The sequence below is a fragment of the Muscardinus avellanarius genome, assembly GCF_963383645.1.
Source record: "Muscardinus avellanarius genome assembly, chromosome: 15".
Classification (NCBI taxonomy): domain Eukaryota; kingdom Metazoa; phylum Chordata; class Mammalia; order Rodentia; family Gliridae; genus Muscardinus; species Muscardinus avellanarius.
In genome coordinates this window covers 25,296,832-25,316,952 of record NC_137801.1, presented here as the reverse complement: position 1 = coordinate 25,316,952, position 20,121 = coordinate 25,296,832, and the positions used below count along the sequence as shown (strand labels likewise).

At 47.1% G+C, this 20,121-nt stretch overlaps 1 protein-coding gene across 1 annotated transcript in view; it reads left to right on the top strand.

Moving 5' to 3' along the window:
- GALNT14 (polypeptide N-acetylgalactosaminyltransferase 14) overlaps window positions 1-20,121 on the top strand; it is a gene marked incomplete at both ends in the record, with an annotated part of 210,815 nt that overhangs the window by 105,760 nt on the left and 84,934 nt on the right. Inside the window, one exon of the mRNA XM_080711234.1 lies at window positions 19,385-19,554. Coding sequence (XP_080567360.1) covers window positions 19,385-19,554 — 170 coding nt within the window. The remainder of the gene's footprint in view (window positions 1-19,384; window positions 19,555-20,121) is intronic.

The window sequence follows — 20,121 nt, the reverse complement described above, 5'->3', positions numbered from 1 at the left end:
CAGGAGGATCCAGGATCCAGGCTGAGCCGGAGTGCCTGCCTTTGGACAGGGATCTATGGCTACTTAACTCCTGCCAGAACACCCTGCCTGCCTGGTTGTAACCCTTATGTCCTTCCACTGTCCATGGCAGGCTCCTTGAGGGCAGTGTTTCCTAGTTGTCCTCCTGCCTAGCCCAGCTCTGCAGGGGCGGGGGAGCTTGTCAGGAGAGACAATGAGTGACCCCAGGGCCCCATAATGACAGCAGCCAGGAGGTGGTGGTGGGGGGTCAGGCATCTCCAGGTCCCCTGCTTAACGCTTTATTGGGCACCATCTCATATAATACCAACAACAACTCCAAGAGGTGGGAAAGATTAAGTAGGTCCCCAAGGCCACAAGCTGGTACAGGCAGTCAGGCTTCAAATGCAGGCATTCTAAGTCACTACCTCACATGACTTGGTGCTCAGGGATGGGAACACAGCCGGGGGCAGACACCTTCCCAGAGGGTGCCTCCACGCAGCCCTGCTGCTGCAACCCAGTCAACACCACATAATGCGGCCTTAATTTAGACTCTAATCTGGGCTAAGGATGTGTTGATAGGAGAGTTCCTTTCAGGTGTGTGTTTTCTGATTTTTACTCATAAAGAGCTCCTCTTCCTGGAACTGCAGTTTGGGCTGGGCTGGGCTGGGCAGGAGGCCACAGGGCTCCGGCACACAACTTCTGAGCTTGAGGCCACAGTGAAAGGTCACGAGGTCCTGAGCCTGTGTGCTGAATATAATGAGCTGAGCTTTTTCTCTGGTCGCCAACCCGGGAATTGCACTCTTACTTCCCCGAGAATCTGCACACATTTCTTTTCCGGCCTCTGTCCCTCATTCCCGGAAGCCCTCTCTCTTGCAGATGTCATTTGTCAAATATCTTTGGGTAAAAAGCAGTGCCCACCCCTCCCAATGCTGTCACCAAAAGTGAATACTGCGGGGTGTGGCCATCATCCCTGTCAGTTCCTCCAAAGTGGACTCTTCCTCCTGCTTGAAGTCTAATCTGCCAGCCGCTGGCCTCCCCATCTTCTGCTTGCTCCCCAAGGCTTTCTTCCTCTCACACCCCTTTCTTCTCCTGAAAATTGCCTCTCCTGAGGCTGGGAAGCAGCTGAATGGCTGGCCCTGACCTCAGTCGGGAAATGAGTGGAGTGCTGCCCCCAGGGCCGAGGACCTGTGGCGAGGGCAATTTTACCCTTGTCGCTATAACTACAGATGCCCTTATTACTCACACAGACGTCTTACCCTTGTTTAACAACATATTAAACCATTAGTCTCCATGCCAGTGGGTTCAGCAAGTTCACAGTGGCAAAAGCTGATCATTAAATCCCCTTTTCCCTGCTTAATCTCTTTTAAATTGGTTGCCTTTTAATTTCATCAACTGCCCTCTTTCTCAACAGTTCCGACGTGCCCTGCCCAGAACGCTGGCATGCCCCAAGGTGAGAGAGGCTGGTTTCCATGGTCTTCCCTGGATGGTCGGTTGCTACAGATTATAAGACCCGGCAGAGGCTGGCCAGGGTCCTCTCCCTGCAGAGTGGGGATGAGTGATTGGATTTGTTCTCCTTTGCTCACCTCCAGCTCACTACCTGGAGCTGAGGGTTCCCATCTTCAAACCTTTTGTTCCACCAATCTGAAAGAGTATGGGTCCTCTGTAGGTAAAATAAAAATCTTGTGTTTTCTCAATAGGAAAAAATCATAAAGGCAAATACAATGTTATGTACATTATTTGCAGTAAATTCACAAGGCTTTAAGGCTGTAAAGGTGGGAAGATTCACATTGCTAGGACCCATCAACGCTTGTAGTGGGACAGGAGGTGCCAAGTGAATGCTGGCACCCACAGTTTATGCTAGATGGCCTTATGTACCTAAGAAAGAGGTTCCCTAGGTTTCAAGGAGCCAGGGATTGGTCATACCTGCTGAACTCAAGGGGATGGAGAGGAATTAGAGTTTTAGGAATCATTCAGAAAATGTGAGGGCAGAATTGATGTGTGGAGATAAAATGGCATTAACAGAGTGAGCATGGGGCCAGACAGCCTGCAGTTCAAATTAGAAGGCTGGCAACTAACTCATGAAGTGACCATCACAGTATTCACTTGCAGAGGGGCTCTGAGGATTCAGTGCATCTTGGGTGCGGTGCACCAGTTCAGAGCCTGCCATATACATGGTGGTGATATCTAATGTCTAGAATGCAATTATCGTATGCTGAGCACCACTCTAACCTTTACAGAGTTTGGGTCTCAGTCAGACTCCATAGAAGCAGAGACTCACAGTTTAGTATGAGTCCTTCCAGGAGGAGGAGGAGGAGGAAGAAAATGGGGGAAATAAGACAAGCCAGAGGAAGATGCTGGGCAAGGACGGGGACTTGGCTGGAGATGCTTTGACTTGCCCCAGGGAGAACTCTGGAGTGGAGATCGTCTGGCCACTTGCACTGTTCATTCCCTGGGACTGGGGATGTAATTTCCAGGAGTGGCAGGTCTTGGTCAGTGGAGGGCAGGTCTCTACAGAAGTGGCAGCTGCAGGAAGATAGCAACCAACACTCCCAGCAGCTGAAGGATGGAGATGCAGATTCCATGAATGGGGCCACAGTATCACCCATTGTGGTACACCTCCCATTGCAGAGTAATCCAAGTCTCCATCCAGTGACAGCTCCCTGGGATCCTTGTTGGTCAGAGTGCTTAGGAGAACTTGTAAGGCAAGGTGTTTTGGGCTGAATTGTGTCCCCTTAAAGTTGATATGTTGAAACGCTAATCCCTGTTGTGACCGTGTTTGGAACTATGGCCCGTAAGGAGATGAGTAAGGTTGGTATAATCCAATCGGACTGGCCTCCTTTCAAGAAGAAGAGATTAGGAATATTGAGAGAGGCGTTAGGGATGTGCACACACAGAGATAAGACCATGTTGAGGACACAGGGAGAGGCAGCCGTCTACCAACCGAGGAGAGAGGCTTCGGAGAAACCAGCCTGCTGACACTTTGATCTTGGACTTGTAGCCTGCGGAACTGTGAGAAAATGAATTTGGGTTGTTTTAGCTTCGGGTCTATGGTATTCTGTGATGACAGCCTAGCACACTAACACAGGAGGGCTAATCGAACCAACTGTACACCCTGCTACTGCAGCGGCTCCTGAGGTGGTAGCTGACTTTTGCCACCTCCTTCCTCCACTTTCTATTCTAGACTCCATCCCTCCTCCTGCATGGAAATCTAAGCTGGGCAGCTTGTCTGGTGGCCTGATGCCCTAGGATCCAGGATCCCACCCTGCATCTGATACTTGTCCTTTGTCTCTTCTAATGTGTGACTTTCTCCATCTTTTTTTGTCTTATATGACCTTGACACTTTAAAGGACACTAATCAGTTGTTTTTGTAGACTATCTCTTCATTAGATTTCTCTAGTGTTTCCTCCCAATTGGATTATAATTATGTGTTTTTGACAAAAATAGTAGATGTGATGTTGAGTCTGTCTCAGCACATCATTTCAGAGGATACATGGCATTGATATATCATATCACTGATATTAACCTTGATTGTTTGGCTAAGACAGTGTTGTCCAGGTGTCACCTTCTGTAAAATAATTGCTTCCTCTTTGTGGGATGTACTTTGAGACTATACAGATATCCCAGTTCATCTCAGACATTAGCCCATTGATTTTGGGATAGATGGATGCAGCTTCTCCTGGACACTCTCTATAAAGTAGAGGCATTCTTCCTTTTTTTTTTTTCTTCTAAGCATTTATTATTTCAGTTGAAGCAGAGGAGATACTGAAAGTTTCACAATTCAGAGTACACAAGACTATAAGATAGCTGAGTGCTCAGGAGAAACCCACCAATTCCTGGTCCTGAGATGAGAAAGGAAAAACAGTATCAACAATTTTTTCTACAGTTCTGCTTTTTGTTGGTGCATATTAATTATACAGAATGGCGGGTTTCATTGTGGCGTGTTGATATACAGATGACATAACTTGGTCAGTTTCTCTCTTTCTCCATCTCCCCTCCCCTGGTCCCTTTCTTCGACCTTATTGGCCTCTTTTTTACTTTCAGAATGTCCATTTTCCCCCACCAGCTTTCACATATGGGAGAAAACATATGACCCTTTACTTTCTGGGTCTGGTGCACTTCGCTTAACATGTTCTTCAGTTCTATCCATTTTCATGCAAAATGACATAATTTCATTCTTCTTTATGGCCGACTAAAACTCCATCGTGTTTGTATTCTACATCTTTCTTTATCCATTCATCTGTTGACGGACATCTAGGTTGATTTCTATAGCCCAGCTACTGTGAGTTGTGCTGCAATAAATATGGATGTGCATGTATGTCTAAAGTATGCCAACTTGAATTCTTCTGGACAAATACCAAGGAGTTGCCTTCTTTCTGCAGCTCTCTTGCTGCGCATGGGTTTGGGGTGCCTTGCAGAACTAACTCAGCTGTCCCTGGCAGGAAGCAACCTGGCACTTCTTTAGGGCCAGTGAATGAGTGGAGTCTGTCCTGGGCCCCAGAGTTTCAGCCCTTTCATTTGTACCCTCACCTGCTAATTTGCACTTCAATCTCCTGTTTTCTTCCTCTTTGTCTGTCTTTCCTTTAGTTTGCTTGTTGAATTAATTATGGCAGCAAAGGCTTATTTGGGGGCACAACAGATTTGTACAGACATAATAGACCCAGATGCCCTGTAGAGATCATTGACTCCCATCCTCTATTTTATTTTATTTTATTTTATTTTTTGGTGGTACTTGGGTTCCTGGAAACCCTTCTACTTCCGGGCTACACTCACAGACCTATTTTATACTTTTATTTGGAAACAGGGTCTCTTAAGCCAGCAAGGCTGGCTTCAAACCAGCCCAATACTCCTGTCCCCACCTCGCAAGCATGGGGATTACAAGGCTGCGCCACCACACCTGGAGACTCCCATCCTCTTTATTTTGCTGATGAGGAAAGAGACTTGGAGGGTCAAGCTTAGGTGACACCACTGTGGTTTGGATTGAGGTGTGCATGGGCTTCCTGACCATGGATGCTGCGGTGGGGCAGCGGGCTCCAGTGCTCAGGGCAGGCCATGCAGAGACCCCACCTGGGCTCCCAGGAAAAGGTGCTCACTGGCAGTCAGTGGAGCCACCTGCCTTTGTCCTGCTCCTGCCCGGAGGCGCAGCCCTGTCCTGCTGGCTCCTCAGCTCCGGGCACAGGGCTTGATTTTTGTAGGAAAGTCTTCTCCCTGCTCCAACTTGAAGCACATGGACAGGGACATTTGTAAGAGCCCAGAGCCTCCTGCTAGCTGTCAGGTCCCAGGCCTATGCCCCACCTTTGGCTTTTACTTTTGATGTGGGGCGAGAGGACACTCTTTCATTCTCATTTTTATTCTCATCTTTGATTGCCTTTCACCTTTTAGTGATCAGTGACTGTGTACAAGTGTCTGCTTTTTACATAGGACATTTTCATTGAATCCCTAGCCCCAGTAAGATGAGCTTTAGTCTCCCATTTTACAGAGGAGGAAACTGAGGATTAATAAGTTAAGCAGCTTACTCCAAATCACGGGCAGGAAGTGGTAGAGCCTGTGTCAGAGCCCAGCTCTTGAGGAAATCTAGGTTCATCTATTTTGATTCCTCATTAGTAGTTTTCCCAAAGGCTTCTAGGGATAGATGCTTAAAGCCATTCTCTGTTTTATAATTATTTTTAGATTGTCAGGATCTATAACATTTTCATAGTGCTCCAAGGCCGTTCCCATAGCTGTTTACTTTTAATTTCATAAATAAATAGAGTCAGTACTCTACTGGTTTTCATGCTCCATTCCTGGGTTTTTCATTTTGAACCTTCTCTTCATTGACTAGATGTTACGATCCAGGAGAGTCTTCAGAATGGCCCGTAGATGCCCGAGCTCTCGGCTGGTGGAAATGTCAGTCTCTGTCTTCTTATTTCAGCACGGTTCCAGCAAGGTTAAAACACTCGGGTCACACTTGGGATCTGCCCTAGCAGGAGCGGCCTCACTGTCTCTGACACTGCCTGCTGCTCTGGGCGCGGACATTTGGGGTTATCGGGATAGCTCCCCTCTTGCAGTTGACTTATTAGGGTTGCTTGGTGCCTGATGATTTTTTTCTTGAATTTCAAGGTTTAATACCCAAACCAGGAAATGTCTGCATGTCAATCGTTTTTCATTAATTTTTCATGGAACATGGCTTGCTCTTTTAATGTACAGATTTAGTTCTTTATTAGTTTTAGGGGTTTTTTAATGAAAAGGGAATACCGTCTTGTATGCTCCGTCTGTTTCTCTGCATCAGGGTCACCATTTCTCTAATGTTGGATCACCTTTGCTATTCGTGTGTGTGTGTGTGTGTGTGTGTGTGTGTGTGTGTGTGTGTGTGTGTATTCTCTCCTCTGTTCCTTTTAATAACCTCTTTCTCCTCTGCAGACACAGTGGCTTGCTCAGGGATCTACCACTTGTGGGTGGCACAGCCAGGACTGCCCTTAACTTGGTATCAGTAATTAGATTTCCTGCTGCGTCTGCTCTGCTTCTTGGAGAAGCACTCATTTGTTGGTTCTGTGAAAGTGTTTTATGGTTCTCCATTTAAAAAATTCTCTACTGTATTGCTTTGTCTTATCACCTAATCTTTTAGCTTTTATTTTATTAAATTCATGTTCTCTAGCATGAAACATGTTTGGGCAATTTCTTCCTGTTCCAAACTGGGGGCTTGGTGATCTTGTGTAGTAGTATTTTTTAAGTTTTTAAGTTTTATTCACTCTCCGCTCTATTCTTCTGAGTGTCTGTTTTTGTCTTGGATGCTGCCCACCCAGTGACACATTGGCATCAGTACCACGCAGTTGGTTTTCATCATGCCTGGCTTACTGGCCCTGATTGAGGATGAATCCATTCTTGACCCCTTCCCAACCTTTCTGAACCTGCTCATTTCCTCCACAAGGCATAATGGGGGGCTGGGAGTTCCGTGACTGTCCTCTGGGGTGAGGGTAGAGAGAGAGAGCTGGCCTGAGGCTATGATTACAGCTGTGTGGCCACCATGCCTGGCTAAGTAGTCTATCTTTTAGAAGGCTTTCTTTGACTCTTCAAGGCTAAATCAAATCCTTCCTATGACCTAGAACTTGTGCATCTCAGTAGCCTACACTAGGAACTCCACTGTTGCAAGTTTGATGCCTGCCTATCTGACCAAGCCATGGCCTCTTTGAGAGCAGCAGCAGAGTCTGTTTCATTCACCACTGCCATCACTGGTACAGTTCCTGAAACACTGGAGGGCTTCAGATACCAGGAGGTGAGGTATTGCTCAGAGGTCCAGGAAGATGTTTGCACCAAGTCCAAGCTCAGAGCCCGGCACTTGGTAAGTGCCCAATAAATGTGAGACCCGTTTCTTGCTATTCTTCCCCCTTCTCCATCTGTTCTCTTATTTCTGAATATGCACTGGCCTTTCCCTCAAGAAATAAGGATTAAACGAATGGATGCATACATGTGTAAAGCGAATGGATGAAGTGAATGCCAGTTGAGCCTGTGATTGGTGGGTCTCAAAGGCGAGGCTTCTACAGCCCAGGAATTTAGTTTGGTCCCAGGGCTAGGCCACATGCAATTGTCCTGGGAACCGATGGCCTGTCTAGCAGAGTCCTTGGGGTGCCACTTCTTAAACTTGTCAGAAATCCTGGCCTGAGCGGTGCATGGTCCCCTTGGACACCTGTTCAGGGAGCCGCCTTCCCCAGCAGGTCGCTGAGTCCCTGTCGCCTTCTCTCCCCAAGCAGTGTCGACTGCACTGTAATCACACAATTATGATGCCATTAAAATGTCACATTTGAAGAAATCCATATAAACAGAGCATTAACAACCGCTTGAAAATTGTAGTCTTTACCACTAATGACCTACTTTCTCGACACACTGCACCCTCCCTGCCACCTCCACTGGCTGCCTCTCTCCCCTTCCTTGATTTCAGAGGCGGGCAGGCGGAGAGCAGCAGCCGTCTTTCTGCCTGGAAAGCCTTAATGTTTAATGTGTTGAGAGAGGCTCTCTGACAGGGCCAAAGATAACCAGGCCAGGGGGAGCCCCGTACTTAGTGGCTCAGTGGAGGAGATGAGAAGAGGCCATAGCCTAGCAGATCTGGGCTTCCAAAAGGAAGGACCCTGGAGAGTTGCTGGGGAAATGGAGAAAGCCAGCGGTGTTGGGAGATCTGAGGTTGGATTCATCCCCTTGGCTTTGACTTGAGAAGAAAAGATGAAACCTGACATTTAGTGGTCTCAGGTATAGGTTTTGTAGCCTAACAAACTTCAAGGAGGGAAATACCCTGGTCAAAGGTCATGGGCTAGAGGGCTTTGAGCCCCCCTGCTTCTCTGAGTCTAAGGTGGAGACAGGGCTGGGTAGAGGGGGAGGATGTTAGAGTTTAGGGCGGTTTTAACCTCATTTGTCAGAATATTGCTCTGGAAAAGTTTTTGAGAATGCTGAAATTTCTTTGTTTCCAAAATCTAATTTGAATGCACAAAGGAAACGGATTACTTTAAGGAGTCTCGTAGTGAGTACTTTTATGAAGTAAAACATAAACCAGAACAGCCCTGGTGGAGTGATTAATTTCTCCCTGATGTATCTGAATAGCAGATCTGGATCCCGAACAGAACCAGGTTGGATTAAAGTAAGAGTGTGCCTCATTCCGACAAGCAAAAGGAAGGCCACGGTGAAGAAAGGAAGTTCAATTGGAGAGTGGGGGTCATTTGAAATATTTCGTTAGCACTGGGCCCCATAACAGTTCAGGATGGGCCTGCAGACCTCGCCCAAAGCCCGAGGATGGTTGACAACCAGAATGTCATTTGGAGAGCAATTATTGGTGTACCCCAAGGTAAGAGCCCTGCCCCCATGAGTATTGTTTATGTAAGGAAGGATATCACAAATCCCTTTTGGACAGTCCTTATAAGATGTCCTGGAAGAGGCTGCTGCTGTGCTGTGGAGATGGTGGTATTTGAGACAGGCTCATTAGGCTTTCTACCATTTATTTTTATCTTACCCCTCCCCTGCATCTTACCCCTCTCCCACCCCCATTGGGCAGATGTAATGACTGGGAACTGTGGGCCTTTTGATATAAAAAGAGCCCCTTTCACTATAAGCCAGCAGCAGCCCCCCTAGAGTGCCCTGAGATAGTAATTTCAAAGTCATCCGCTCCAGCCCACACCTACAAATGCAGCAGCTGACCTAGTTTTGAGGGAGCCAGAGGGCATCTGGATGTCACCCTGTTTACTGAGCACAGCTAGAAATTGCACTAAGCTCTAGGCCCTTGCTGCCACAGTATCTGGGGAGATCTGTCCTTTACCTCGAAGATGCAGAAGAGAGGGGGACACATTTTTCTCAGCTTCTCGCTAATGTCACCTTTGAGGAGTGAGTGACAGTGTGTAGGGGACACTTGACTCTGGAACTCTCTTTCTAGCTGTATTCCAGCTGAACCTGTGGGTGGGGCAGGGGCTTTCAGAATAGACTTGGCTGAAAGTGTAGAGCTGAATTTCTGCTAGTTCCTGGCCCCTCTGCCTTCCCTGGGCCCTGGGCCCTGGGCCCTGGGCAGGTTCTGGGTTAGGAAGCCTTGCTCCGTGGATGATCTTGATCCTGCCAGGTCCTAGTCAAAGATGCGCACAGATTCTGCAAGCCTGGGGTTAATCCCAAGTTGTCTTCTCTTACTTACTGTATGGTCCCGAACCAATCACATCAACGCCATAAAACAGTTTCTTCTTTAGTGAAGTGAGGTAAATAATCAGGTGTGTTCTGAGTATGGAAGGAGTGGCAATTTTAGATAGAGACTGGCATGCAATAAATGCTAAAAAATGGTTTGTTGCTATGGTAGTCGTTGTTGTTGTGGGTGGTGGTGTCCAGTGTGAGAACTTGTCACCTTTTCAAGCTGGTCCTTTTGCCTGGCTTCCCACAGATTCTCATCTTGATTTATCCCAAAGGATAAGCTTCTTTCCCAGAGAAAAACATGGAAGGAGACTTGAGGAAGCTGCCAACCTTGTCAGCCACATCCTTTTTGAGAGTAACAGTTGGCCTGGCCATTCCAGCCCCTGGAGGCAAAGCCCAGGAGGCATGGAGAAGACCCTTTGGGGATGGCAAAGCTTCAAAAGAGGCCAGAAGGGGAGCATGTAGCCCCAAGTCCAGGTTCTTTGGCTGTCTGGGAGCTTAGGGTCTCAGGCAGCTGCAGACTTCTGCTCCATCTCAGTTCCCTTTTCAGATACCCAGCACAGCCCCACCTCCACGTGCACAGAAAACGAGTTAGCACAGAGCTCAGTTTCTAGCTTCTAAGCTGATAATAACCTTATGTATTATGTTTCTTAAAATAGTTTCTTGTCTTATCATTTGCATGGTGCTCTGCTCAAACCTATGCTCGAGATGGAGATTTGGGGTAGAAAAAGATCTACTGGCCCCAGGAAGCATCAGCATTGATAATGCCCCATCCCTGTAGCCAGACCATTAAGGTGAGCATCCATTGCCTGTGGATGCTGCCAGACACCCCGTTTCTGCCACGGGGAAGAAAGAAGCGGCTCAACATAAATTGGCTGAATGTAAATTGCATTTTCCCTCCATTAGCATTCAGTTTCCAAAAGAAATAATAGTTACCATGGCCATGTTGACAATAATAACATGTTACATATGCATTATGTCTTGCCAAGCAATATTTCATATTTTATCTTACTTCCCAGATCTGATTTGGGCCAGTAAAACCAGGTTGGGGGATGATTATTAGTGTTGGGTTGGGGAAACACTGACAGCAAGAGTTGAATGGACATGCTAATAAAGCAAAGGCTCGCTCAGGGCCTGGCTTTCTGGAATTGCAGGATCATCCCTGGGGCTGTGCTTCCTCTTCTTTTCCCAGCCTCACCTCCGCACACACAGATGCTCTTGCAGCTGTATCTCTGTTCAGGAGAAATTGGGTTGAAATGAACAGGGAGTCCCTTAAAGGAGAAAAGAAGTCACAAAAACACAGCACTTAGTATGATCAAATTTTCATTCACTCGATTCTTCCCTTTTTGGGTTTTCTTTTCCCTTTGCCTTTTATTCCATTACTGTCATAATCTGGTGGCTTGCAGGCCAAATTCAGCCCATGGGCATGTTTTGTTCTGCCTAAGGGGAAGTTTAAAGCAAGGTAACAAGGCAGGTATGGTGCCAGGGCCTCCAAGACGCCTCTGCTCTCACTCACATTTCATAGTGACTGTAGACTTGTGACCCCTGCTAGATACCTTGGTTCAGTATGGCCCTTTGAACATTGCTTGGCCCCATAGCTGCTCCTTGTAACTAAATTCTGATGGTGCTGGAAGATATTTCCTGGTGCTATACAGCAAGCTAAGGACAGTGAGAAGTTTGACTTGGGAGAGCTCATCTGTCACTGAAAAATCAAAGTCTGGTTTTTAACTGCTTTTTTCCCCTTCCACAAGTGGTTTTCAGTGGGGGCAGGTGGTCCCACCATGAGGCCCCCACCTCTGTCCTGCTGGAGGCTACCCTGACTTTGTTGTTGGGCCATCCTGGGAGGAGTTGGCCTCTTCTCTCTTGCACCTTTCCCTGGGGAGGTAGCTGCAGCATCACCCTTACTGACTCATTCTTGGTGTAGTGAAGTGACTGTGCCTGGGACAGCTCAACTGTGTACTCAAGAGATGGTGTATCCCAGTGTCTAGTTCCATCCAGCTGGAGGATGCCCTTCCTGAGCCACTTCTGCTTCTTCCCCTATAGCCTGTCTCTCTCTTTGTCTGTCCTGGGTATTGGTTCCTCCTGTTAGGGTGTGATTCCTCCAGGACTGGCCTCCTGTGTCTAGACAGTTCCACTCCTCTGTGTTACCACCCAGTCTACCAGACCCCCTTTCTCTTCAGTCTCAGGTGGATAGTGGGCCCCTCTGGCCTTGGTTTCCTACTCTCTGGGTACCACACCTGGAAACATAGAGGCTTCTTTTGTGCCAGTGACCAGCTCAGATTAAACACAAAGAAGAGGTGCAGAAATAAACAATATGGGTAGGGACAACTCTCTGTCTTTATACCCATCAGTCATTGGGGTGTACTCCTCAGACAAGTGACAAGGGGTTCAAGATGCCTATCTACCTGAAGGAGCTTTGGGTCTAGTGTTTGGTGGTGGGTTCCTGGGCATTGATGGGCAGGAAGCGGGCCCAGGAGCATTGGTGCTCACGCATGCTGGCACGTCTGGTAGCCAGCCCTATTCTGCCATCACGCTAACTTCAGCTTCCCCTGGCACCTCCCTCTCATGCTAATTAGTAAGCCAATTAATCTCCATATAAGGTCTAAATTGTGTGAAAAATTTTTTTCTGTCCTAGAAACAAAAACTGGGCTTCCGTCCATTCAGCTAATCATATTATATTTCACAGTTGGAATTTTTAGGCAATTATAATAATTATTGGAACTTTTCTTCTTCTTCCAGAAAGCTGGAAGCTTCCCCCAAAGTATTTGCATGTGGCATGCAATTGAGATGTGGGTGGTGAGTGCATATTTGAGGGCAGAGTGGGGAGAAGAGAGCTAGGCAGCAGTTGCTCTTGCTGTGAGAGACTAAATGAGACAAAAATCAAGAGAGAGAGAGAGAGAGAGAGAGAGAGAGAGAGAGAGAGAGAGAGAGAGAGAGAACAGCATTAAAGAGCAGTCTGAGCTTGGTGTCTTGGCTGGCAGACCCCCAAGAGCTCAGAGGTTCCCCAGAGGAGCAATTCCCAGCAGACCCATTTTCTAGCACCCAGCTGTCAAAGGAGAGTAAGGAGGGAAATGGAAAAGGGACAGGAGGGGGAGAAAGGAAGAGTAAACTCATCCCTGTTGAATTACATGCTACCTCATTTGTCTGAGAAATGGCCCTTTCCCCCTCTATTATATGTCCATTCTATCCATCAACCTCTTTAAGGAGTGACGCTCATATAATTAATACTAACCATTAAACTATAACATTGAAGGAGCAATTGTCTAATTCTGAGGAAAATTTAAATTTATGATCAGCACCCGAGATAAAATGAACACTAAAGAGAAAGAGAGAAAACCCTGCAGAAGATAAATAGAAAGCCAAGTGGGATATTGACTTGATCCTTCTCCAGTGCAGGGTAATTTAGCTTCTAAAGTGAGTTAGATCATAATAAATTAAATTTAGATTTCTGCACATCAGTTAAATAACTCCCAAGACAGAATTCCAGTGAGAAGAGGAGGTGATAATACATGGAGGAAATATTAAAATGAAGATCTGATCCAATAATCCATAATTGATGTGCTGTCCCTTGGTGAGGGCAAAGGATTTTCCAGCTCTTCTCTTTGTCACGGGTCCAGGCACTGACTTGCCCCAACTTCTTTGCTGGAGCTTGTCCTGCTCACTGGGAAAGTCTGTTGCCAGTAGACTCCATTCCCTGTGTATGAGAGTTGCATTAGCAGTGTCCTACCTCCTCCCTCTGTTGGCTGCCCTTAGAAAAATAGGGTCACTCCCTGTTGACTGGACAAGGAAAGAGTTCAGGGGCAAACAGATACTTTTGTATTTTTTGTCAGTAACTAGCAGGAGGGCAAGATAGCCCTGTGGTGGATTGGAATATCTGTGAGATGGAAGGGATGTTTTCACAAATTTTGAAGCCAAAAGTCCTGAATCAAAGTATTAGTTTTGAACCCTTTTGCTATTATCTTGAAGAGGCGTTTTTACTTTCTCCAGACTCAATTTTCTTATTTGTGACTGGGAACAATACAACTTACCCATCCCTTTATAAGGGTAATAGCAATAAGATATCCAAATGAAGACGCTCTGCAGGTTATAAACATTTCTCTTTGGCCTGTGTGGTTTTTAATGGCTTTCAATGGTCATTTCTAAAAGTATTGTTTGATTCTTTTTCAAACCAACCTGGCCATTTATTTTGTCTTTTGTTCTCTGTTAAGTTTTATTCCCCATTTTAAACATTTTATGTCTAGTTAGTTGGCTTTGTTCTGTGTCCAGCAATTCCTAAATCTCACATCCTTGGAGGATCTCAATCTGTTCAGTTTCCACAGATTTTTGACTATAGTGACTCATTTCCTTGTGTGTATGGTAATTTTTTTGGACTGAGTTCATTTTTCAATGAACCTTTGTGGGAGTCCTGGGGCCTAAATTGGAGATGTGGTCCTCTAGATAAGATTAGCATTTGCTTCTTTTCAGAGTCAGAGATGCAACCTATTTGAACCACTTCATCCCCTCCTTGAGAACTCAGGTTCACCTTGCCCACTTCTGGGGAGCCAAGATCTAATTTCTCAATGACCTTTATCCCCAGGGCTCTCCATTCAGCTACCCCAGCTCTAGTTGCAGCACCCTGTATTTTCTCTGACCTCACCCCTCCTCCTGCATTGGAGATTGTCCTTCTAGAAAGCCTGCCATGCATAAAAAAAAAACCATGCTTGTTGTAATGTATGTAAGATCTAGATACTCAGCCCCTGGAGTATCTGGTCTGCCATGAGCTCATGGAACGCAGGGGCATTGTGGGTGGTGCTGGGGAGCCAGCGGCTGTGGTCCTGGAAACAGCTTGGATATGTGGAGATGTGAGCTCCAGGACTCCATAGCTGGGTTACAACTCGCATCTGCTGGACAGAGGGGAGCCAGTATAGGCTTAGAGACAGGCACTTACATGTCATGTGCACCTGGGCAAATCATTTACCCTCTCTACACCTCAGTTTCTCATTTGAAAATTGGGGATATAACTTTCTATGTTATTTTGGGTTCACGAGAGTGTGAAATAACTTGAGGTCCACATCACTCGCTACTTTCCCCTGAGATTCTGACAAGAGGAGCTTTGGTGGTTAATTTTACGTCATGTCAAGTTGGCTGGGCTTCAGTGCCCAGATATTTAATCAAACATTATTCTGGATTTTTCTCTGAAGGTGTATTTGGGGCAATATTACATTTAAATTGGTGGACTTTGAGTAAAGCAGATTATGGTGGGCTTCATCCTATAAATTGAAGGCCTTAGAAGACAGAGACTGTCTTCCCCCAAGCAAGAAGAAATTCTTACTAGCAGAGACTGCCTTTGGTCTCAGACTGCAAGTCTCAATCGCATGAGTGAATTCCTTAAAATAAGTAAAAATACTTTTCTTATTTCTCTATCCCCTTGCTCTCTCTCCCTGACCACCTACCATAAATACACGGATACATACTCCATAGGTTCTGTCTTTCTGGAGAGCTCTGACCTATATTCAGCAAACAAATGGGAAACAATATTAATCTTATTAATGTCATTCCTTCAAGCAAGCACTCTCCAATGGCTAACATGAGGCTTTTGGTAAAATCGGCATTGGGCAGTGTGGAATTGCCTGAGAATGCAACGGGGCTTCCTGTCGCCTCACTTTGAATCTAGACTAAGGTACCAGCACACTCAGGGATGCTTTTAGGGGAAATAAGGGAACAGACCCCAAATGGCCTTATCAAACACTTGGATGAGGTAGAAGGCTTACTCCTAGAGGCCAAACTGGTATGAGCAGAACAAAACACCCTCCTCCACTTGGACAGGGCATGAGCAGGCTGGAGGGATACACAGCCATCCTGCCTGCCAGTTAAGCATGTATGGTCCTAGTCAGTGAGCATGGTCCTGCCTCCCATAGGCAGGGTAAGCTAGGGAGGGAAGGAGCCCCTGGAAGGAGGGAGGAAGACAGAGGAGGGTTCTCACCTATGAAATAAAAAATGGCACCAGTGCCCAGTGAGTGGTGGTATTGCAATAGGCACAGCACGAACAACTTCTGTCCATGAAACCTTGATGTGGAAGTTAGTCTACATGGGTGGTGTCCCCCTTCCTGTACCTTGGGGTGATGTGTTTATTTACACAGTATTGAGTCCTCTCTGAGCCCATCTGAGCCCAGTAGGTCTAGAACAGCTCAGCCCTTTGGTACATGTTGCTTTCTTTATTGTTCCTCTCTGTGGCATTGGGAAGCCCTGCAGGAGGATTAAATCAGCAGCTCCATCCTTTGCTAGCTGATGAGCTCGGGCAAGCCGGCGCTTGCTCATCCCTCCACAGATGGGCACTGCGTGCGAACCCTGTGACAGTATCTGTGCAGCTGCAGTGTAAAACATAAAGTGTTAGTGTCATTATTTTAAACACACCTTCACCATTGTTTAGTATATTCAGATGTCACTGTAGGAGAGCCCGACTCCCAGTGCAGGCTGTCCCCCCTCAAGGGATCTTGGTGCAGCAAACTGTGAACAGGCTCTGTGCATGTGACAACCTGAGGGGAACCATCCCTTCCAAGGACGCCTTCCGCTGACTGTTCTTATGAATTCTCTTGCCAGTGTGGCTGCTGCTCCAGCTTTCTGGGGCCAGAATTCTAGCTGCATTCTCGCATGCACCACCTTCTCCAAGAGGGCGCTTCCCTCCGGGACACTAGGCATGCACAGCTGCTCTGTCTGGCGTGAGAGCTGGGGCAAAGCAGCCACTGTCTTGTGCCATTTTGACCCTGTGCCTATTTGCTATGAGTAGAGAACTGAGGGCTGGGATGAGACCCTCTCCCTAGCCCCTTGTGTATTATTCCTGAGGGCCACTCCTCAACCTCTTCTAAGCAGATGGATGGAACCATTCAGTGGCACCAGGGGAGCCACATCAAGTATCAGGTTAGATGGCCCCTCAACTGTCCCTTTGAGGCAGTTCTCTTCCCTCCAGTCCATTCCACTTATGTGCACAGAGACATTTTCTCTGTGGTGTACATCCTAAGACCCAGATCCCTTTATTCACGTGTTCTTTGCAGTCGACATCCCCATTCCTGGTACAGATCCTGTGCATCTGAACTTTGTGCCTGTACTGGTTAATTGTATACCAGGGTCAACTTGGCTGTGCCCAGGCATTTGGTCAAGAATGATTCGGGATGTGTTTGGAAGGTGTTTTTGGATGAGATTAATATTGGAATTGGAAGACTGAGTAAGCAGATTGCCTTCCCACTTTGTGAGTGTTTGTGTGTGAAGGGCCATGGAAAGTCCCTGTATTAGTCAGATTTGTATCATGGTGACCACAGTACAGGAATGACTACAGGAGGAAAAGTTTATTGTGGTTCATGATTTCAGAAGTTTAGTCCAAAGCCAGCTGGCTCTAAGGCAGAAACATGATTGTGGCCGGGTATGGTGTAGGAAAGCTCTCAGCTCATGGCAGCCAGGAAGCCAGAGAGGAAGGGACCAGGACCAGGCATCCTCTACACAGCCACACCCCTAGAGACCCACTTTCTCTAGCCACAGGCTGCCTGCCTACAGTTACCACCCGGTAAGTCCACTCATTTTATTAACCCATCAGTGGGTTAATCCACTGGTGAAGTTATAGCCCTCATGATTCTATTGTTTCATCTCTGAACATTGCTGCATTGCCTAAGATTTGGGGGGACACTTAAATTCAAACTATAATAGCCCACAGAACGATGAAATAATTCCAGCTTCACTGTCTTTGAACTGAGACATTGGTTATTCTCTCCCTTTGGACTCCAACTGGACCATCCAATCTTTATGGGTTTCTAGCATGGCCAGAACAGTCTTGAGATCTGTCAGCCTTCATAAATCATGTAAGCCAATTCTGAAACACACACACACACACACACACACACACACACACACACACCCCTCAGTGGGTCGGTTGCTCTAGAGAACTCTATAATTTACTGCCTTTTATCTGGCTCTTGCTACACACTTACTTCTCTCTCCTATCATCCCTTAAGCAAAGTAAAACCTCTACTCATTCTTCAAGATCTAACTCATTGACACCTCATCCAAGGGGCTTTCCTCCATTCCCCTCGATCCTCTGCTTTCTTAGCATTGCCATCGATCTTACGTAGCATGGCATAGGTGTCCCCATGCCCAGATCTCTGCAAACTTCCAACCCCCTTGAGGGCAGGGCCATCCACCTCCACCTCCCTGTGTGGGTTTGCAACTTATTTAGAGAACTGCAATGAATTAAGTTGGAAATGACCCAGTGGGAGGCAGTTCCATGGCCCCTCCCAAGAGGATGGGGTGTCAGGGTCACAGTGGGGTGATGTTCTAACCAGAGATGACAGCTATCAGGCTGTGACATTACACACTGCAGGCTGGGGCTTTCATACACCCACTTAAATTCCCCCTAGCATGTTCTGTAGTTAGCAGTATTACAGGACGTTAATAAAATCAATTATTGGATAAAAATCACTGGTTTTCAGAGCTTCATTTTGTGCTATTAGCAGGAGAATACTGTTTCAAAAAGAGATAACAATGGGAGAGTGAGAGAGATCAATTACTGGATAAGATCACGTGGTGCCTGACATGAACAGGCAGATCGGTGCAGCTCTTCTTACCTGCTACAGGACAAAGTGTCCAGATTTTCCATGTGCAGAAAGTGCATCCTGATCTGTGATGGGAGGCCGTTTTCCACTCCCCAAAGACCCAGGCAGCATGAGACATTTGCATGAGGATAAGGGTCAGTGACCGCTGGTCCTTGGCGATGATTCCATCCCAGGACACCAGCCCTCCTGTTCCAAGTCAGAACCCCATCAGTAAGTTCTTTCTAGGGATACACTCTTTATGCTTTGACTTCATGAACCTGAAAGGTCTGAGTTATTGTTGTTGTTGTTGTTGTTGTTGTTGTTTTGATACAGAGCATTCTCCCCCAAGGGTGTGAATAGTAACATCCTATATAAGCAATCAGCTTGCCAAGGCTGGGCAGAGAGTCTCTGTTGGCTGCAGAGCTGGTGTGCTGGGTGCACCAGGCAGCCTGGACTCATAGGGAGGCAGCCCCCTGCCTACTCTGCTAGAGGAGCCCAAGAGTCGGAGCTCTGCCTTGGGTTCTGGTGCTTGCCAGAGACCAGTGACCTATCTGCCATCCTATGTGGCATGAGAATGTGAATGCAGAACCCACTTTACACATTCTCATGTGTTGTGTCCACACACATACACAGTGAAGGTCATTACTCACTTTCTCACTGACGCTTTTCTGGGTTGTAGGAAGAAAGGATCAGGGTGCCTGGTGGGGCTTCACTGTTAACAGATGGATCTCTTACATTCTGTCACTGTCTGTCCCGTGGCAGAGTAGGAGGGGTGGCAGCCACTGTGCCAGGTGTTTCCAACTAGCCCTGGAGAGATGGCCTCTAGAACCGAAGTCCCAGCTCTGCCACTTCCTAATCGTTGGATCTTGGGCCAGGTGCTTACCTATCGAGGCTTTTCCATCTGTATGCTGGGAATATGAGCACTCTCCATTTGATAACACCATGAGGATTACGTGAGATAATATGAGTCAGGGTCCTGGAATAGTACCAGGTATACAGCGCTCAGTAAATGATAGCAGCTATTATTGTTATTGTTCCGTTTATTCTTGCTGCTAATGGGTTTATTAATATTCTGTCTCTGGCCTCATCTTTGAGCCTGGCATCGTGGGAACAAGCCTGGTCTCTGGTGGGTACTGAGAGCTATGCAGGGGGCTGGTGGAGGGAGCACCCCTTCTCACTGGCTTTCCATTCTCCCCACACAGCCTTCTGATGCTGACTGGGAAGATCAGTGGGACCAGTTTGATGAGCGGCGGTATCTGAATGCCAAGAAGTGGCGTGTTGGCGATGATCCCTACAAGCTGCATGCTTTCAACCAGAGGGAGAGTGAGCGGATCTCTAGCAAACGGGGCATCCCGGACACTCGTAACAAGAGGTACTTCCTCCCATGCCATTATCCCAACCCCTTCCTGCAGTCAGGACAGATCTACAACTGGCTTGATTTGAGGACCCACTGTGTGGAGTGTCTATTTCCATGAACAGGGGTCTGTAGACCATTTGCTGCCTGTTGGACACTAAAGGGATTATCACGTGGTGATTTACTCTGTCTATGCTGCTGGTTGCCATCACCATCCCAAAGCCTCCCGATTCTTACCTGAATGTTGGAGTGGGTTCAAGGCCCACCTGAGAGGGTGCACCTGCCCTTCTCCTAGTGGTCACCCTGGGTAACACTTCCGTGAAACCAAGGAGTGCTGAAAATGCTTGGCTCTGTGTTTTTCCCCAAGAGATACCCACAGTGCAGCCTGGCTTTCAGAGTGGGGAGGACACCATGGAAAAGTCAGGCCAGTGTCCCTCCTGTCACCAGTAGAGACCCTTCCTGGACAGCCCATGCACATCTGGCTGTGTGAGGGGCTTCTTCATCTTGATTGCCTGAATTTGCTGCTTGAACTATGTAGAAACTTTTGCTTCCTGGCAAAAGAGACTTTGTGAAGATACTTCATCT